This window comes from Pistacia vera, unplaced genomic scaffold, assembly GCF_008641045.1.
Source record: "Pistacia vera cultivar Batoury unplaced genomic scaffold, PisVer_v2 Contig140, whole genome shotgun sequence".
Taxonomy (NCBI): Eukaryota; Viridiplantae; Streptophyta; class Magnoliopsida; order Sapindales; family Anacardiaceae; genus Pistacia; species Pistacia vera.
Genome location: NW_022195467.1, coordinates 855,315 through 874,502, shown reverse-complemented (window position 1 = coordinate 874,502; position 19,188 = coordinate 855,315). Strand labels below are relative to the sequence as shown.

The following is a 19,188-nucleotide window of genomic DNA, read 5'->3' as shown; positions in this document are numbered from 1 at the left end:
CAAAGATGACCAAAAACGTAGAAAACAAATGATACAATAACCACCACTTAATTGTATCAATATTTTGATATTGGATTGTATAAAATAACTTTTGGTTTTCTCAATAATTCATTCAAAAAATAACCAAAACTACATTCCTAGGGCTAATACATCCCTAAAACCCTAATAAAAAAAATTGAAAGGAAAAGAAAATTAAACAACATTGCAAAAAAAAAAATTCCAAAAGGTCTAGAAACTTACAAAAGCACCCCTAAAAAATAGAAAACGTCCCTTAAAACGACATCAAAAGGATAAAAAATGATGATTATCATGAAATCATGAGTTTTGTTCGTTTGGCTGTTTCAAAGTACTCTGCAAAAATCATCGCATTCGGCCATCGTCGACACTATTCATTCGGTGTGGCTCTGCATCATATTATGAACTATATAATCAGATAATTATACATAACATCATTATTTATCAGGAAGAAAAATAAAAATAAAAATAAAAAGATTTGGAAATTCACCTGGTTGCATTTATTATTAAATAAATTCTTTTTTCTTTTAAGCCTTCTCTTTCTCGATGATTCTTACTAACCTTTTTGGCTTTCCTGTTGAAAACACAATATATCCAATAGAAAAGCCAATACCCAATCCACATCCATAACCCATAAGAATGATGTGCCAATCAACCCAACTTAAGATATTGTCTCGGTCATGGGAGATCATTCCGTCTGGTTTCTGTCCATCTCCATTGCTACATTTCTTTGACAAGGGAAATCCACACAACCCCCAATTTCCACTATATGAATCATTTGAAAAGGTAGAAAAGTGGTTATCTTGAGGTATAAGTCCCACAAGTTGGTTTTCCGATAGGTTTAAAACCTGAAGGAAATTTAAATTTGTCAACTGCCATGGAATTTCTCCAGCAAGCTTATTTACAGAGAGGTCTAAGGATTCAAGGTTTGTTAAATTTCCAAGCAATGATGGGATACAACCCATCAAATTATTTCGAGAAAGATTAAGGAGCCGAAGTGCTTGGAAGTTTCCAATAAATTTTGGAATGTCTCCATTGAAGTTATTGTTTGAAAAATCAATGGTAGTGAAAGTAGTAAGAATTTTCTGTAATTGAATCTCAGACCCTTTTAACGTCACCACGACCGAGTCTTGATAATATTTTTCCCCCATATATTCCAGATGCTGCTCAGCTTCATCAATGCTCATCATAGCTTTCATATTCGCCAAAGACCTTACCGGCAAAGAACCAGTAAAATTGTTGTTTGAAAGATCAAAGATTCTCAACTTGCTAAATGAATGGTTTACCTTGCCAGAACTCCATACATCACCATAAAATTTATTGGAACGAAGAACAAGAACCTGTAACTTCGGAAGATTTTCCAGCCAATGTGGAAAGATGTCGTTTATCTTGTTATTTCCAAGATCTAAAACTTCAAGCATAGTACAATTTAGCAAAGATCGAGAGACTGATCCTTCCAAGGCATTGTCGTTGAAGTTAAGGGTCCTGAAATTATTGCCCTTTCCGAATGTTTCAGGAATGGGACCATAAAACCTATTTTTCCGTAGGTCCATCACATGAAGACGGCTAAATTTTCCCATGCATTTTGGAATGGTGCCACTCAAGTTGTTACTGGAAAGATCAAGAATTTCGAGGATTTTTAAATTGCAAATCACTCGAGGAATCTCTCCAGAAAAACTATTGTTTGACATAAAAATGAATTTCATGAAAGGTGGTGGAACAGGAAGTGGTCCCTTAAACAAATTAGAACGCAAGTCGAGAAACTGAAGATTTTTCCAGGGAAGATGGTCTATGCCTGTCAAGAAGTTCTGATAAAGATGCAGAAATCTCAGAGTATTCTTCCCAGTGTACCATATCCAGTTGGGAACCTGGCCATGAATTTTGTTTTTAGAAAGGTCAAGGTGAATCAACTGGTCTTGTGTTCTTAATATATCTGGGAACTCAGTTACGTTGCAGGCAGATAAAAACAGATACCGAAGCTTGGGAAAAGAAGAGTTGGCTATGGTTGTGGTGTTCAGTGAGAAACTGTTGTCAGAAAGATCAAGCAATCGGAGGTTTTTAAGCTTTGAAAACGTGTTAAGCTCTACAACTCCGCTTAAATTGTTTAAAGAAAGCTCAAGTTCTGTGAGATGAGGAAGTTCAAAGATTGAACTCGGAATTGATCCATCAAGACTATTGTTCCTCAAGTAAAGGGTTTGCAATGAATTGCTTTGAAATTCAGGAATGTTCCCATTCAGCTGGTTATTGCTGAGATTGATATCCTGTAACAATGGTAAAGTAGATAGCCAAGAGGGTATTGTCCCATTAAGTGAGTTCCCATGTAAATAAATAAAGGCCAAATTTCGAACCTCACTTACGTGAGAAGGAATTGGACCAACCAACCGATTGTTTGTGCAGGATAAAAAAGAAAGTTGTGATAAGTTGGTAAAAATATTCGGAATTTCGCCACTGAAATTATTGGATGAAAGATCTAAATGATGAAGTTGAGGGAGGTTTGAAAGAGATGACGGAATGTGACCACTAAAATGGTTATCTGAGAGGTCCAAAACTGTGAGTTCTGTAAGGTTACCGAGTTGTATAGGAACTGACCTCATCAAACTGCAGTTGTGGAGACTCAGTTGCCTCAAGGATCTCAGGCCACCAATAGAATCCGGTAATTCTTCTGACAAAATCATGCCAGACATATACAAAAACCTGAGGGGACTGCTCCAATTACCCTTTGGAAATGCAACTGTAAGCCTGAAGTTATCCCATAAACTGAGAAACTGTAAGTTTGGTAGGCGAAAAATATTATCCGGGATGCTCCCTTTTAAACCACAGTAATTGAGACTCAGAGATGTCAAAAAAGAAGATAGATTCATCAAAGAGCCAGGTAGGATGATAGTGGACATATCGACCGAATCAAGAAAGAGTTCTTTTAATTTGGTAACATTTTGAACTAGCCCTTCCAAAACTGTTGTTTCAAGTCTCAGAGCTTGATTCCCAGAGAGGTCAAGTGAAACTAATTTGGACAAGTGTGAGATTTCATATGGAATTTGACCACTGAAGTTTGAGCTAGAGAGATTAAGAGTTGTCAATTTCGGAAATCGATTAATGTCAGAAAGGATTTGAGAGCGATCAAAATCATTGAAAGAGAGGTTGAGAATTTGAATGTGAGGAAGGGAGAAGAGGGTGTTGTTGGAAGGGATTATGCCATGAAGCCAGCTGCAACTAAGGTCGAGGCCAATTACATGACCCGTCACATTGTTACATGTGACTCCATCCCATGAGCAACAATTACTATCCTCTATCCAAGATCTCATTTTTGGATAAGAAGACAACCTTCCATCACAATGGGAAGAAGAACGGTATTCCAAGGAAAAGAGTTGCTTAAACTGAAGCAATGCAGAACTCTGTTCATGAGAACACAATTTTGCACAACTTACAGAATGCAATAGCAATAAGTGGAAGCAGAAAACTTGATGCCAAACCAACCATCTCATTTTTTAGGAAAGGAACAAATATGACTACAAAGAGGAGGAAAGATATGATGGCAATTAGTGATCGAGATCAGTTATATTTATATTATAAATGAATCAAAATCTAGTCTTGGTCATAAAGTGAAGAACACTTCATCACTATGTAACTTAACATCCAGGTCCTGCTGACCGTAGACTTCTCACGACAGAGATCACTATCACTGAACAAGCACAATCAACTGCATGAATCAAGGAGTTGAAACATAGACAGGCTCAAAAAAAGAGATTGAAGAATTTTTTCTCAGCTAGTGATGGTTAATTAATCTTGAGCTTATAGTTTACACATGCTATAGGATGATACATTACTTGGAATCAAAGGCGAAGCTAATTAAAGACCAGATGGACTCATGTCCCTATAGGATTTTGAAAAGAAAAAAAATCAAACACGTTATCCGTAAAATACTCTAAACAAACAAGAGTCACAAATCAAAGAACGGAAATTTTTCATATTTTCATATCAACCAGGACTGAGTTTAAAGACTGACTCCAACTACATTTCAAAGTCCAAATACATATCATGAGTACTTTAAACTCCAGGATTGGAAAAACAATAGAACTTGTATGCTGTTTTTATAGATTTAATGTTGGGGATTTTCTTACTAACCGAACTGTTCCCACCAACGAGGCGACATTATTGATTTGCAGATTCCTTCCACATTCAATAAGCAGTAGTCTCTCTTTTGCCAGCTTGTATGTCTTCTACTTTGTGAACCAATACTTTATTCTCTTATATAAATTATCAGAACTTCTCTGTCAAAACAAGTTTAAAATTGTCCCAACAGTAAAATTAACAAGAGATCTCACAACCATCTGATAATTCCTATAAACTAAATAAAAGAATACTCAATAGATGCTCCACAGTGATGGATTTATTTGATGTCTTTTATTTGTTAACATTTGACAAGATATCATGGTTTAGAGAGGGGAAGCAAATCAAAATCTTGCTAAAACCCATCTTAATCCATTTCCCTGGAGATTTTGAGTAGTCCCATTACAAATAAATAAGAAACTAAACTGTCATTAAACAAAAAGTGTTCTGATATTGCTCATATCAACTACATCAGCTCAAAATCTTCCAAAATCATCGGGATTTAGCTTCAAGAAAGAATATTTAGCTAACAATCATAAATCATCTCATAAACCTGACGGCCTTAATCACATGATATATTATTGATAAACAAAACTACCCACTCTTAGCTAGTAAGAGCTTCTTACAATAACCTTCAAAAACCTTTATCCTCCTTGAATTTAACAGTTGGTCAAATATCTCCGATTTGCTACTTCTCATTTAGTAAAATATTAGTCATTTTTACAGGACTAGCCATAGAATGTATTAGAAGGATTATCATTATAGCAAGAGAAGCATAATAAGACATTGAAACACTTAAATCAAACTTACATAAGATTCAATACAACGGTTGCCAGAAGAAAGAAGCCACATATCCGTGGAAGCTTAGCTACCTCTACTAGTGATGGCAATGGGCCAGGCTTGGATCGGGTACCCCTTGGCCCAGGCCTAAGCCTGACCTCATGACAAAGGCTCAAGCCTGGTCTAGGCCCGTTACGAGTATGACAAATAAAATTCAAGTCTGGCCTAACAGGTATTTTGTAACCTTAGGCCTGCCCTAAGCATGTCCATTTTTATAATGTGAATTTTTAAATATTAATAAATTTTAATTTTTTTTATATTTTTAATTCTAGAAATGGTTTTTAAATATTAATTTATTTTTGAATACTTACCAAATGGGATGAGATTAGGGTTCGGGAAAATGGGTATACATATGTAGTATAACTATACAATTAAATATATAGTATAAGAGTAATTTAGTAAAATTAATATTAAAATTGTCTGATGGGGTCTAAAGACATACTCAAGCTCAACCTGTATCTGAGGTTGGGCTTTAAAATTAAGCTCAGGCCCAAGCCCACAAACATCAGATAAAGCCTGACCTTTTCGGGACGAGCCGAGCCAAGTACCTAGAAATATCATCTCTAACCTCTACTCCACGCAACATCTAACAAGGTCGTTGGTAAAATTTAAATTAAAATGTGCGGAAGATCCAATTTTGGAACTCATAATTGGTAGAAAATGCTGCCTTCGGAAGTGGTTATTTATGAATAAATTATTTTTCTAAATGGATATTTTGCAAATGGTTATTTTTTTAATTTTTTGGTAAATAATTAATTCTACAAATGGTAGAAATGGTTATTTTTTCAAATAATTCTCTGAAAAATGGTATAGTTTTTATTAAAAAAAAAAACATTAAGGTTTTGCCAAAAAAATAAAAAATAAAAATTTCAATAATGGTTATTTTTGCAAATTGTCATTTTACAAAATTGCTATTATTGAAAATGATCAAATATAAAAGTGACTACTTTTCAAATGGTTACTTTTGCAAATTATCCTTTCTGAAAATGGTTAGTTCAACAAACTTTCGTGTCTCCTCCAATGGCTTCTCTCGCAAATGTCAATTGTATCTCCGCTTCTATTCAATGGTTCAATGGCAGCGAGTCGATAAGAATCAAATAATTACCCAGAAGTAACGATTTTAAGGCGTCATTTGCATAAATAGCCATATTTAAAAATGGCGGCATTTGTGGCAGTGTGGAGTGAGCTCAGTGAGGCAGTGGGCGTATTTTTGTGTTTGTCGTAGACACACAATCGTGCTTAGAAGCCAGTATATTGTCGATTCTGTAATTTCGGAAAGATATGGCTATTTTATATACGGTTTTGTAAGCTTGTTAATTTTGATAAATTGCTTGTGGAATGATAGAGGCCTGTTAAATATTTGTTGACGCTTAATTTGTTTATTTAATTAATGCGTTTATCTAACTCAATTATGTTGGCTGTTTATAGACTCTGCGCATAGAGAATGTTATCAAGACAGAGTGATCTTTGCATCTGGGCTTCAATGAGGTTTCATTCTGATATTATTAGTTTCCAGCATTTAGGATCAGATTATTATGGATTTGTAGTTGATCTGTAGCTTTTAAATTATTTTTTGTCTTTGCCTTATAGTTATTTTTATGTATGTTCTAAATGATAACTCTATTCTTTATATTGTTTGTTAATTTTTCAGTTTTTAATGAAATGAAAAACACAGATGAACACAGTTTAATTGTTAGACTTTGCATATACTTGGTTTAGTCTATTGCATGAAAAAGGCTTTAGAGAGGTTTACTTAGTTATATCAATGGCCTTGTTAGATGTGTGGAATAGAGTTGGCTAAGCTTCTGCGGATATTTGTCTCAACTCAATTAGTTTTTCAATTTAGCCACTGGAGATTTCTTACCAAAAGATTGTATTATGATTATGAATGATCTTTTCTTTGTGATTTTACAGTTATGGATAGCAGTCTGCGTCGGCTCCAAGCAACCACCAGTTGTTCTTGGTTGAGCAGCATGAGAAACTTCTGTTTCAATTGAGGCACTGCCACTGGTATTCTCAAAGGTTATGCAGGACTGAGTGCTGCTGTATTTACTGAAACCTATAACATGCTGTTCAATAATTCATTTCCAAGCTATTGCTGTTCCTTGCACTTGGGGTCCCTATTCTATGTTTGATGATGTTGTGCTTTGTCAGAGCATGGACACTTTGCTTTCGGCCTAGTAGCTAGTTTTGTGCTTGGCTTCTTTCTTCTAACAATCGTGGTATTGGATCATATGTTTCATTTAAGTACCTTAATGTCTTATGTTTCTCTTGTTGTAATGGTTATCCTTCTCATGCCTCCTCTGCCTATTCCTGTAAATATGGACATTTTACCAAATCAAAGATACTTGACCAACTGTTCAGGTCAAAGAGGAGGTAATGGAGACAAAACATTTGGGATAGTATTTTTTATTAGCAGATCCTTTTTACATTCACTAAGTGGCAGTCTCTCTTTTGCCTGATTGTATCTATTCTGCTTTTTGAACCAATACTTTATTCTAAATTTTTACCCTCTTGTGGTGCCTCCAGATTCCATAACCCTCAGATTTAGGATAATTTTATTTTCTATAGTCCAAATATGACTTGGTGCATTTGTCACTTCCTATGAGAAGACAAAAAATTCATATGCATTTATGGTTCAAAACCTGTCATCATCAGGTAAATTATCATCCCTTCTCAGTCAAAACATGTAGAATTTTAAAGCATTGGAATGTAGAGAGAACTATTGGAAACATCCATTTGATAATTCCTATGCTCACAAGTCTACTATATTCATTTATATTTCCCACTTGGTTAACATTGAAGTGATCATTTTTTTACATTAACTTAGTACTTTACACCAATCACAAAGCAAAACCATCTAAATGATTGTGAACATCTCAATGCAACAATGATATTCTTATCTTGACAAGAGGAGAATTAAAGCTTCTTTTATTGAGGTTGGTATCTAGCGTTAAGCATTGATTTCAAATATGGCTCAGGTTTCTGTGCCTAATAATCTTAGATGTTCGCCAAAACCTCCAGTATCTACTGATCTGTCCCTAATTGAAGAGGGCAAAGCCAGTCCTTCAGTAGCCTCTACCATTACTGTTACTACTGTTTCTCCCACAAATGCTCATAAGGTGAGAACTTCTTGCTATGCACATTTTGGTTCTCACGTGAAATTACTCTCAGGTACATATAACTAAGTTGTTGTTTTTGTCCATTGTTTAATGCTCAGATAATTGCAGAGCTTGTGGGAACATTTGTAATTATGTTTGTAGGATGTGCCTCCTGGATGATTGACCAAAGATACCACATTACCCTGGTGGGTGTTGCAGTAGCGTGGGGCTTGGTTCTGATGGTTATGATATATACACTTGGCCATGTCTCGGGTGCCCATTTCAATCCTGCTGTTACTTTTGCTTTTGCTGCATCTGCAAAATTTCCATGGAGACAGGTACTCATACTTTAGGATAAGTTGTAATGTAATTGAGTAAGATTGATCTTTTGCAGTGCATAAAATCAAGTTTAGTTACAAACTTGAGGTATGATTCCTAGAACTTTGCTTTTCAGGTACCAGTATATGTTGCATTACAATTGGCAGGCTCAACATTGGCAGTACTAACACTAGCTATGTTGTTCCGTGACCAAATAAACATAGGTGTGACAGTGACTCGATATTTAAGGCCAACAACTCATTGTGAAGCTTTTGCTTGGGAGTTCATTCTTTCATTCATTTTAATGCTCACAATCTGTGGAGTAGCAGCTGATAGCAGAGCAGTATGACACTAATTAATTCTTCTTCTATAGCATTATTTATTTTCCTAACATTTGTTACTTCAATTTCTAACTAATTTATTAATCAAAAAACAGATCAATGAGCTCTCCGGAGTCACAGTTGGAGCCACAATGTTGTTTGATGTCCTAATAGCGGGGTAATTTATTTAACTTTGACTTCAATCGTTTACTTATTTGCATAGAACATTTTAAAAGATGTAGCATATTAACAAAGTATCGTTATCACGCAAATAAATTTGGTTTGCAGGAGCATAACCGGAGCTTCAATGAACCCTGCAAGAAGCATAGGTCCTGCCCTTGTTTCTGGACAGCTTCATTCCCTTTGGCTTTACATTTTGGCTCCTATTCTTGGAACTACAACTGCTTCTTCAATTTACTGTCTTGTATGGCTTCCCTTGCCTGAGAAATTTGATGACCGGAATATCAAAGAGTAATATAGTCGTGACTGCGCTGGAGACAGACCCAAGTATTAATTTTGGACCCCTTTTGTTTTTACTATAAATCTCATCTGATATCAGGTATATTTATTGAACATTCATTATATGTTTAATTTTAAGGCAATCTTTTTGGCTTTGCAACTTCTCCAGGCATTAATGTATTGGAGCTAATGCACTATTTACATAATATCTATTAGAAAAAGTCTTTAATGAGACGAAGGTGCATCCATTCAACCATAAGTCATAGCACACGTGTATATGGTAGGTCGTGGTTATATGCTTGTCGCATTGAAGAATTTTTGCATCTAGATATAGAAAAATGTTCAGGGGCTAGGATTGAGATGATGGTTCCAAATGAAGCCCACTATATTGGACTAAGTGTTAGGTTAAGTAGTAGTAATTAGAGCCCCAACAACTATAATCTCAAAGACCATATAATAAAAAGATTCAGAAGATAGCTTTGCCTACTAAAAACTCATTGATAGTATTATTATATCCATATATTAATTGGATTGGAATAAAGATTAAATAAATTGCAAGGCTAGCAATTTGCCACTTAGTGTCCATAGAACTTGGATTAAAAACACATAATCAAGTAATAGGAATCACTAATCATAATTACATCTTAATCAAATTAAAGATGACTTGTTGGAGTCCTGACTTGCCCCCATTAGAAAATTATAGGGCAAGACAATGAGAGTGAGAGAGATTGATTTTGAATTTTGATGAAACAATTATTGAACATGCCTTTTTTCATTTAATTTAATTAATTATTTAATACCCACTAGCTATTACCCATCAATTCTTCAACCTTACTACCAACTCCATACCTTTTTTTAAGCTCACTTGATACCCCTTTACTCAACTATATACTATATAATATTCTCCCTTTTTTTTTTTTTTTTTTTTTAAGTTAATCTTTTTATATGATATTGATTGGTCAATATTTTTTATATGATATTAAATTGCATACATTCATGATAGGAACATTGAGTTTTAGTCATCAATATACTTGGATTGTTTAAGCTTTGTTCTATCTTTGAGATTTCTATGAAACCAAGCTGCAGATTAACAAACGTTTACTCTTTTGACTTAGCAAGATTTAATCGAGTAAACCATCAACTCAGTGTCAAATCTCACTGGGAACATGCATATATTATCATGTGTTAACCATATATTAAAAATTAAATTAAATAAGTTTGTGATTCCTAAATTGCCACACTGCAAAGAGACAAGTTCTCTTACAGCTGGAAGAAACCAATGACATATATAATAAATTGTTAATTGAAAATTATGCATGCAAAAGTCTCTAGCCAAAGTCTAAACCTCTCTATGATTTTTGTACTCTTTTATAGTATTCAGTATATTAGTATATAATAATAAGTAGAAAATGGAATCAATATAAAGGTTTGCAGCTAGATGGGTTTGGTTTATAGTTAAAAATGAACTCAATGGATTAGCTCATTTCCCATTGTTAATTATGATCATAATCGCTTTGTGTCTTTGTCCGAGGTCTTTTTGTATATATCCGTAGAGTAATATTAATATATAACATCAAAATTTTTGTTACTTGTATATAGGATTAGGTAGTAAACTTTAGCCTAAATTTTTTAAATTAAGTGTGACTTGTGAAGATGATGATTTATATAATATAATTAAAAGATTTTACATGTTGGAGGTTTGACAAATGAAGCATTACCGTTTTGACTTTTAATCAAGTCCTAATCTTTCCACAATATTGTTTACTAAACAGGACTTAATACACCACTCTCTGCTGAGTATTTCCCATTAGTATAAGCATTACACGCCAACTAATCTCTTACTTTTCAAGACACATCTTAATTTGAATATTAATATGTATTAGTGAGGTAAATTTAACTTAATTTGAAGATTAGTGTTACATTACAGTCAATCCCTTGAAAGAAAAGGAACTTAATCCACCTGCTCACCAAGAAATTTAACAATAATCCCATTGAGTTTCTTTACTTTACCTCAATTATAGTTTTACAGCGTCAATTCTTACTTCTTATCCAACCTTTTTTTTTTTTTTTTTTTAATGATCGGAGGTGTCTGGGCCAGTTTATGTATACCTCAACTAATTCTCCGAACCTCGAAACTACTAATAAAGTAAGAGCTTCAATGACTACCCCTATTAACAATTGAGAAAAGATTTTAACTCAGAATCTTTTGAGTAATATATCTAAGAGTTTCTATCCAACCACTCGACTTTCTTATTTATCTATACTATTGCTAATTGATACATGTTTTTCTTTCGTAGATTTAAATGTGGTCAATTATATACAGCATCTAATTTTATAATGTTTTCTTGAGATAAATGTGTAGAACCTTCTTCATTGAAGGTTGAAATTAAACCACCATTTCTTTTCTTCTTTTTGATTACAGTTTGAAAATGTTATTATCCTAAGAACAAAAAAAATAAAAATAAAAATGGTAATTAAATGAATTAATGATGATAAAAGTCAAATATTTCATAATCGATATATGTCATAAATCTAACTTAGTTGGGAAAGCTTCCATATTTAGTTGCCATCCCCNCATGTTTTTCTTTCGTAGATTCAAATGTGGTCAATTATATACAGCATCTAATTTTATAATGTTTTCTTGAGATAAATGTGTAGAAGCTTCTTCATTGAAGGTTGAAATTAAACCACCATTTCTTTTCTTCTTTTTGGTTACAGTTTGAAAATGTTATTATCCTAAGAACAAAAAAAATAAAAATAAAAATGGTAATTAAATGAATTAATGATGATAAAAGTCAAATATTTCATAATCGATATATGTCATAAATCTAACTTAGTTGGGAAAGCTTCCATATTTAGTTGCCATCCCCTTACACATCACTACCTGCCAGTTGATTTTAAGAGATGAACACATCAAAATATCTTATTTTATTGTAGCTGATACCTCTTCCTGTTCATTCTCGTTCACTGAATCTGAGAACTCTAAACGTACGATGATATATGCTGACAAATTTCGACTTTACACCATTGCAAGAGGAAGATAATACTGGTAAATATATTTAAGGAAGAGCACATAATTTTAAATGCATGTAACTTCAGTAACTCGTTTGTATAATCATTCATATATTGTTATGGTAACTTTAGTATCCATCAGAGTAAAATTTACAGACCTTGAGACACCGTCCTTTGTCTTATTGATAACCATGCACTAGCTAGCTTTTTCAATATGCATAATCGAAGTAATGTAACCGTGAATAAATGTAACTATTTCCTTTAAATTCAATTGTTTCTAGGTACTACTACATTCACAATACCCTATAACATCCCTTATTGCTCAAATCAATTATAACACCAAGTATTGTTAAACTCATATCGAGTAAAACGAGTATATCATATCATTCATATATTCTTTAAATAAAATATATAATCTAGTCGATCACATAGACTCACATTTAACACTTCTCCTCGCACTATTTTATAAAAACGACCTAGATTCCGACTGGAATAAGTATCATTTCGCTGATGATTATGCTGTAGAAATCTGTGGAGTATGGATGGTTTGCTGGTCAGGGAATTCTTCTAAAAACTTGTGTCTTTCCTAACTACTTGGGTCCCTCTTATCATTGAGAATCCTTTATACGTCACTTTTTTGACATTAAAACTTTGGTCAACTCTCTCAATACACACATATTATTGATACACGTACGACCCTATATATATATATATATGCCCAATTAACATATAGTATAATATTATATACCATGCTATAATTTAAATTAAGGTGATTAATTTCGTATATGATGAACAAGAAAGTGATAGATATAGAGTTTGGAGCCACTATCTTCTAGAGTGGTTAGATCAAAGGGTTCGGTCAATGGCTTGATCTTAACTTACCCAGATTATGAATTACACTAATTACTAAACAAGTATTAACGTGCAACACAAATATCGAACGTAGGGCTATCAAACCATATTATATTTAAAATATTTGTTTTTTTCTGTGTGTGAACAGTAAGACCTTTACATGCAGCGTTCTTCATTTCTTTGAATTTTCTTACATGATTTGTCATTAAAGTTTAGAGATTAGCAATAGCGTTTAGAAAAATTCAATGTCCGTACAATTTCTTGGCAATAATGGTGCATATTAATTAATCAACAAAGACTTCAGACGTCAACAGGTTTCCCCGATAAGAAATTTCCCTACCCTTTCTGGGCAATAATAATATAATTGTATAGGATAATGGAGATAGCTCGAAACATTATCAACAATCTTGATATAATTGAAAAGAAAAATCAATCTCTCTTTGCTAATTTTAATTAGATGAAGAAGAGATGTAATTAAATTTCTAATTAACTAATATTATTAGCTGAATTACATGCATGGATGATGTGTATAACTAGCTTAATTAAGTTGGGTTAGAAGTTCAAAAATATTAATATTGAAGAGAGATTAATTAAAACATGCAACGTTATATCTAATATATATTGATGAGAAAAAGTGATCACATGTTTGATGTCTATGAGGGAGGAAGAATTATACATAAAATGGACGGACTAGAGGGAAGATATAATATACATTAAGGTGGTTGTATAGAATTAACTCCAAACCTGCAGTAGTCTCACACTCATGCTATATATCTAGAAATTAACTAAGCAATCTCATGAAACAAAGGGTCTTCAAGGAGGAGATCAGGCCAAACTGAAGTACTACAAGCATCCCCCAAAGTGTTGTACTTGATGGAAGCGTCGGTTAACGGAGGCGGCAGAGCCATGGAAAGAGGAGATTGTGTTGGTGTTGAAGATGGAGCAAGCTGCTGCCATGGAGAATTAGGTGAGTTTATTGAAACAGAAGGAAACTGGTCAGGAGCTTGAATTGTATCCTTGCTGTTTAGAGTTGTTTGAAAGCTACAAGGGACTTGTAAATTTGGCATATGAGAGAAAGTGATTGAGTTGTTGAGAGATTGAAGAGAGGCAGCTCCTATATCCAGTTGGGGTGATAAATTTAAACGGTTTGGGGAGTTGTTGTTATTATTCTCTTTGATTGAAGAAAGTGAGTTCAAAAGATTAATGGTGTCCATATCAAAAGCAGAAGTTTGGCTTGTCGGAACTGAACCAGATGAGGGTTGAAGGAGGCATTGTAAGTACTGCAATTTACTCATTTCTGCTTGTAATCTCACAGCCTGCTCTTCCCAAGAGTGATTATCCATGAACTCCTTTAAGTTAGCCAAAGCTATAAGATGAGGCAAGCTCGAGAAGATATCGGTTCTTGGCCGGTGAGTCATTGGATCAAATCCCATCTGAATCAGTTTCTTCTTCAGATGAGTGTTCCAGAAGTTTTTGATCTCATTATCAGTCCTCCCTGGTAGGTGGCTCGCAATTGCTGACCATCTATTGAAGGAAAAGGAAAAAAAAAATAAGAAAACCAAAAAAAGTCTACAAGAAGCATACAATTGTTGAAGAAAGTAAATGTATAATTACTTGTTGCCAAGAATTGAATGAAGATTGAGGATTGTTTCTTCTTCTTCAGGCGAAAACTTCCCTCTCTTGATATCAGGCCTTAAATAATTAGTCCATCTCAATCTACAGCTCTTCCCACATCTGTTAAGACCTGAACATAAAAAAAAAAAAGGCTCGATTATAATCAGAGAATTGAAATATCATCAAATTAAAACAAAAGAATCAAATAAAAAATGGTAACCTGCAAGTTTGGGGAGGGCTCTCCAGCTTCCATGGCCTTGTTTTTGAATATATTTGACAAGTATTTGGTCTTCTTCAGGGGTCCAGGGACCTTTCTTGAGGCCACTCTCGTCACAACAAGGAGATCTACCCATGTTTAATCTTCAAACTCTGTTGAGTGTAGGAAAGATTTGTTTGCCTCCCTCAAATCCAACCACTAACTACAGCTTTCTATTTATATACAATCTATTGCAAATGTCCCCTGGTAAACCCTCAATGCAAGGAGACGTGCTGGCTTCCTATTTGCTAGCAGAAACACTGTACACTTTTTTTCTTATTGAATTATCAACTATGTCCCTTCTCTGTCCAAGACTCATTTATATTTTATTGTATATTAAAATGGTTTTTGACATTTGCATGTTCTTGAATATTAGTGAGTGGACCCTTAATTTGTGTATGTATGTTAGTGTCCCACAAACATATTGCAGCCAAACAGTCTCTCTTGAAGTTCCCATCTCTCTAAGATATCTACTTTCTCACACCATCGGTTAATCGAACATATACATTACATGAACATTATGAGTCAACAAAAATGTCACATTGGGGTAAATACTCTTTATATATGTACGGGGTGTTGACTAAGAATATAGATTATTAAAGCTCTAATTGTAAGAGATTATGGAGTCAAACTTTGATCATATTAAATTTGTAAGTTTGAGAATACTAAAAAGGATGTAAGAGGAAATACCACGTCGATAAATCATGGATATATAATCTATAATAGATTTTTTTTTTTTTTTTTTTAGTTAATGTATTATCTTATGTGACATTAACATATTGTCATTATTTTTATTACATCATTTTACCACTAATTTATACGTTGTATCACTTAAAATGAAAATTTTTAACTTATACAACAGATAAGTAATCAAGCAACGATGCTTAAATNGAATCAAACTTTGATCATATTAAATTTGTAAGTTTGAGAATACTAAAAAGGATGTAAGAGGAAATACCACGTCGATAAATCATGGATATATAATCTATAATAGATTTTTTTTTTTTTTTTTTTAGTTAATGTATTATCTTATGTGACATTAACATATTGTCATTATTTTTATTACATCATTTTACCACTAATTTATACGTTGTATCACTTAAAATGAAATTTTTTAACTTATACAACAGATAAGTAATCAAGCAACGATGCTTAAATAGAAAAGGCAAAAACATATGCATAATTAATTGGTTGATAAAATACCATAAATTGATTAATAATGATTTGTTTACAACTAAGTCATATAATCAGATAAAAATTGTATAAAATTTACTTTAAATGACTACTCTGTTATTTGTCTTTTGTTTGGTTGTATGATTTAATTGTATGACTCAATTATAAATATAATATTACTTTAAAATGAATTACGAATGAGCTTAAGTAATCAGTAATGATCGATGGAGGAAGAAAGAGGGGCAAGAATGGGAATGCAGAAATGAAGACTAATTATGGGTTCGTTTGGTTTATTATTTCATACCCTATTCTCAATCTCATTCTCAAATAACTGTTTGTTTCATTATTTAGGAAATATTATTACATTTTATTCAATTACTTTTAGACCCCTTAAGTTTATTAATTTAATTAAACACCCCCAAAAAGAAAGTTTAAAATTAAAAAAAAAACACTCCCACCCACCCATAGTTGTCAGATTTTGGCAACCACCGTCAGTAGTAGTCGAAATCTGTCACAACGACGTACAAACGATCGAAACTAACCGGTAATTTGCCGATCTGGCCTTTTGCGGCCATCGACGGCCAGATCTGGTCGTAGATCTGACATTTTTCGGCCAGATCGACTCACGACCAGTCAGATCCAACCGGTCTACGTCATAACGTTAGATTTCGATCAAATTCTGACGATGGTAACCGGAATCTAGCACTGTGGATAGATAGAGGTGTTTTTATTATTTTATAAAATTTTTATATATTGAGGTGTTTAGTTAAATTGGCAAACCTATAAGGTTTTTTTTTTTTTAAATTTTAAATTTTACCTTATAATAATTGTCTTACTCAACTATCCAATACTATTTCTAAAATTTCATATAAAATAACCAACCAAACGCTAATATCTGATTTATGATTAATTAGATCATGTTCAAAGATGTATGCACAGGTTCAAAGTACGAGTCATCAACAGGGACAGTTGGCATATGATTGATGGCGGCCGTGGAGGAACCCATTCCATGCACGCAATATATATATATCGTCATTGATTGCATGGTTCCTCATTTTTATTTTTTACGTATAATTAATTTAATACATGCATCATGGGTCCTCGACTCCATCAAATATTATTTCATGCTACCTTTACTACTATCCCCACTCACTCTGAGGGTTTCGCTCTTCTCCTCTGCAGCCCTACTCCTCCACCAATCACATTCTCCCACATCATCCTTCTTCCATCTCCGATCAACCTTGTTGCTTCGTTTAAGGGAACCCCGACTGAAAATAGACAACTGGAACCTTTAAATTGCTGGCATACTTGTTGAAATAGTCGAACGTCGTTGCAGGAATTGAATTGTTCAACCTTTGTACTTTGAAAAGATCGATAAATATTAGTTTGCATTATCTCTCATTTTTAAAGAGACTGTTAGGTTTCATTATATATAAATTTTTTCATGTTATAAACAATCTGATTACAGCACATTTGTTCATCAAATTTTCTCGTCAAAACCTCAAGAAATTTCCAGATAGTCTAAAGATCGTTCTCCGTAGGTAAACATATAAAGAAGGTTATCTGATATATATCTAACATAAATATATAGATAAACCTACTCTTTCTGCATGATTCTAATATATGATCTTGATGAAGAGTAATCCATGCATATATGCACATATCTTAGTATGCAATTCAACACAGAGAATAATGATTTGACAGAAAGAAGGTGGGCTCGGAACAGCTATAGAATTGGTATACTAATAATAAAGGTGGTAGGAATAGGGTTTACATTGCCTGATATAATATAGGTAATGTGATCATTGTTCTTGTCTGGTTTGGATATTGATTAATTAAGTTCATGTATAATATATGATCATCTAATGCTAATTTTTAATGTGGGGTCTCTTTCCACGTGTGCTTGATGATTTTCCATTTAGACCAACCGCAATCCTCATAGGCCGTCTCTCTATGTCATAGAAACTAAAGAGAAAGAGATCAATAATTATAATCAGTCACATATACTAATGCATGTTTATGTCATAATTAACTTGTATAATTTTAATGTTTAAATCTATGCCTATATTTTAATGCTTCTGCATGCAACCAACAACACTGCAACAATATCAAGTGGTCGAAAATGGATGATATATATATAATTGATGCAAGATAATGTTTAATACCATGATCGATCATCACAAAAGGAAAGAAAGAAAGACAAAAATAAAGGAAGCACATGCATGCAGAAAGATGGGGACATGAAGAGATGTGACCCATTTGACCAAAGAGGGAGCTGGTTAGAGGCGAAGTTGGTGCAGCAAACGCTCTAATTTTTCAACCATCTTTTGAAACCTATAAGACAATAAATTAATTATTTATAAAATTTTATGCATAGTAATCTTGTTTAATCTTGAGAATGCGTCAATGGCATTCGTTGATACCCTCTCGTCCTTTCTTCATTGTCTTTTATCGCAATTCACACACTTCTTTGGATAGTTGAGTGAGACAGCTAGCTCTTTTTAATTTCCAGAGCAGAATCATCTCTGTTGTTTCTCATAATATGCATATTACAAGAAATTTTGCAACAGGTTTTTTATGGTAGACCAAATTAATGTAAAATGAAACAACATACTCAATAATACTGTTAATTTCACTGTTGCAGAAGCAAAATTCGATAAAAGATTAAAGATTTTTGCAAGGAATTGATACATGCACTTACTTATAACAACAAAATCCAAAAATACAAGAAAAAACATGAAAGGATTTCGTAAAAACATATGAGTGTGAACTGAAGAAATGAATGGCGAAATTGATGTAGAAGGGAGAGATGGAGGGTCCAATATGTCCACGGAAAAAGCCAGAAAATATCTTACATCAGAAGCAAACTATTTCAAACCTAAACTCATATTAAAATATGATCAACATCATAGGCCACACAGAGTCAAAGTAACAAGGACGAGCTCCATCTTCCATAGATATTTCTTTTGTTTCACTTACCTCATTAGTTGTCGGCAACAAGTTTTACTCTTAAAAGAAAAAGCAAATATTCTGTAATTTAGGTTTAGATAACCGTTATCACCTTGTTCACGAAAACTACAATAACCAGTGAAAATTAATATTCACAACAGAGATTGCTTCT

The 19,188-nt window shown here is 33.4% G+C and overlaps 3 protein-coding genes across 3 annotated transcripts; 1 reads left to right on the top strand and 2 right to left on the bottom strand.

The window, feature by feature from the left end:
• Positions 1–542: 542 nt before the first annotated feature.
• Positions 543–3,317, bottom strand: LOC116123183 (receptor-like protein 6). Its single transcript, XM_031408991.1, has one exon. The coding sequence runs from the start codon at positions 3,315–3,317 to the stop codon at positions 543–545; it is 2,775 nt and encodes a 924-aa protein (XP_031264851.1).
• A 3,298-nt stretch (positions 3,318–6,615) lies between these two features.
• Positions 6,616–9,269, top strand: LOC116123214 (nodulin-26-like). Its single transcript, XM_031409013.1, has 5 exons — positions 6,616–8,084; positions 8,183–8,401; positions 8,518–8,724; positions 8,818–8,879; positions 8,990–9,269. The coding sequence occupies exons 1-5, from the start codon at positions 7,935–7,937 to the stop codon at positions 9,174–9,176; spliced, it is 825 nt and encodes a 274-aa protein (XP_031264873.1). The 5' UTR covers positions 6,616–7,934; the 3' UTR covers positions 9,177–9,269.
• Positions 9,270–13,629: 4,360 nt separating this feature from the next.
• LOC116123154 (transcription factor MYB92-like) lies at positions 13,630–15,028 on the bottom strand. The gene is made up of 3 exons (XM_031408959.1): positions 14,859–15,028; positions 14,639–14,768; positions 13,630–14,548 (listed from the first exon to the last, which is right to left on the bottom strand). The coding sequence occupies exons 1-3, from the start codon at positions 14,989–14,991 to the stop codon at positions 13,810–13,812; spliced, it is 1,002 nt and encodes a 333-aa protein (XP_031264819.1). The 5' UTR covers positions 14,992–15,028; the 3' UTR covers positions 13,630–13,809.
• Positions 15,029–19,188: the final 4,160 nt, after the last annotated feature.

What these genes read in the sequence shown, in the direction of transcription:
- LOC116123183 (XM_031408991.1), bottom strand. Translation starts at nt 3,317, where the DNA reads ATGAGATCTTGGATAGAGGATAGTAATTGTTGCTCATGGGATGGAGTC.
- LOC116123214 (XM_031409013.1), top strand. Translation starts at nt 7,935, where the DNA reads ATGGCTCAGGTTTCTGTGCCTAATAATCTTAGATGTTCGCCAAAACCT. An exon ending in TAGCAGCTGATAGCAGAGCA is followed by an intron (nt 8,725 to 8,817) that starts GTATGACACTAA and finishes ATCAAAAAACAG; the next exon opens with ATCAATGAGCTCTCCGGAGT. An exon ending in TTTGATGTCCTAATAGCGGG is followed by an intron (nt 8,880 to 8,989) that starts GTAATTTATTTA and finishes TTTGGTTTGCAG; the next exon opens with GAGCATAACCGGAGCTTCAA.
- LOC116123154 (XM_031408959.1), bottom strand. Translation starts at nt 14,991, where the DNA reads ATGGGTAGATCTCCTTGTTGTGACGAGAGTGGCCTCAAGAAAGGTCCC. An exon ending in AGCCCTCCCCAAACTTGCAG is followed by an intron (nt 14,769 to 14,858) that starts GTTACCATTTTT and finishes TTTTATGTTCAG; the next exon opens with GTCTTAACAGATGTGGGAAG. An exon ending in CATTCAATTCTTGGCAACAA is followed by an intron (nt 14,549 to 14,638) that starts GTAATTATACAT and finishes TTCCTTCAATAG; the next exon opens with ATGGTCAGCAATTGCGAGCC.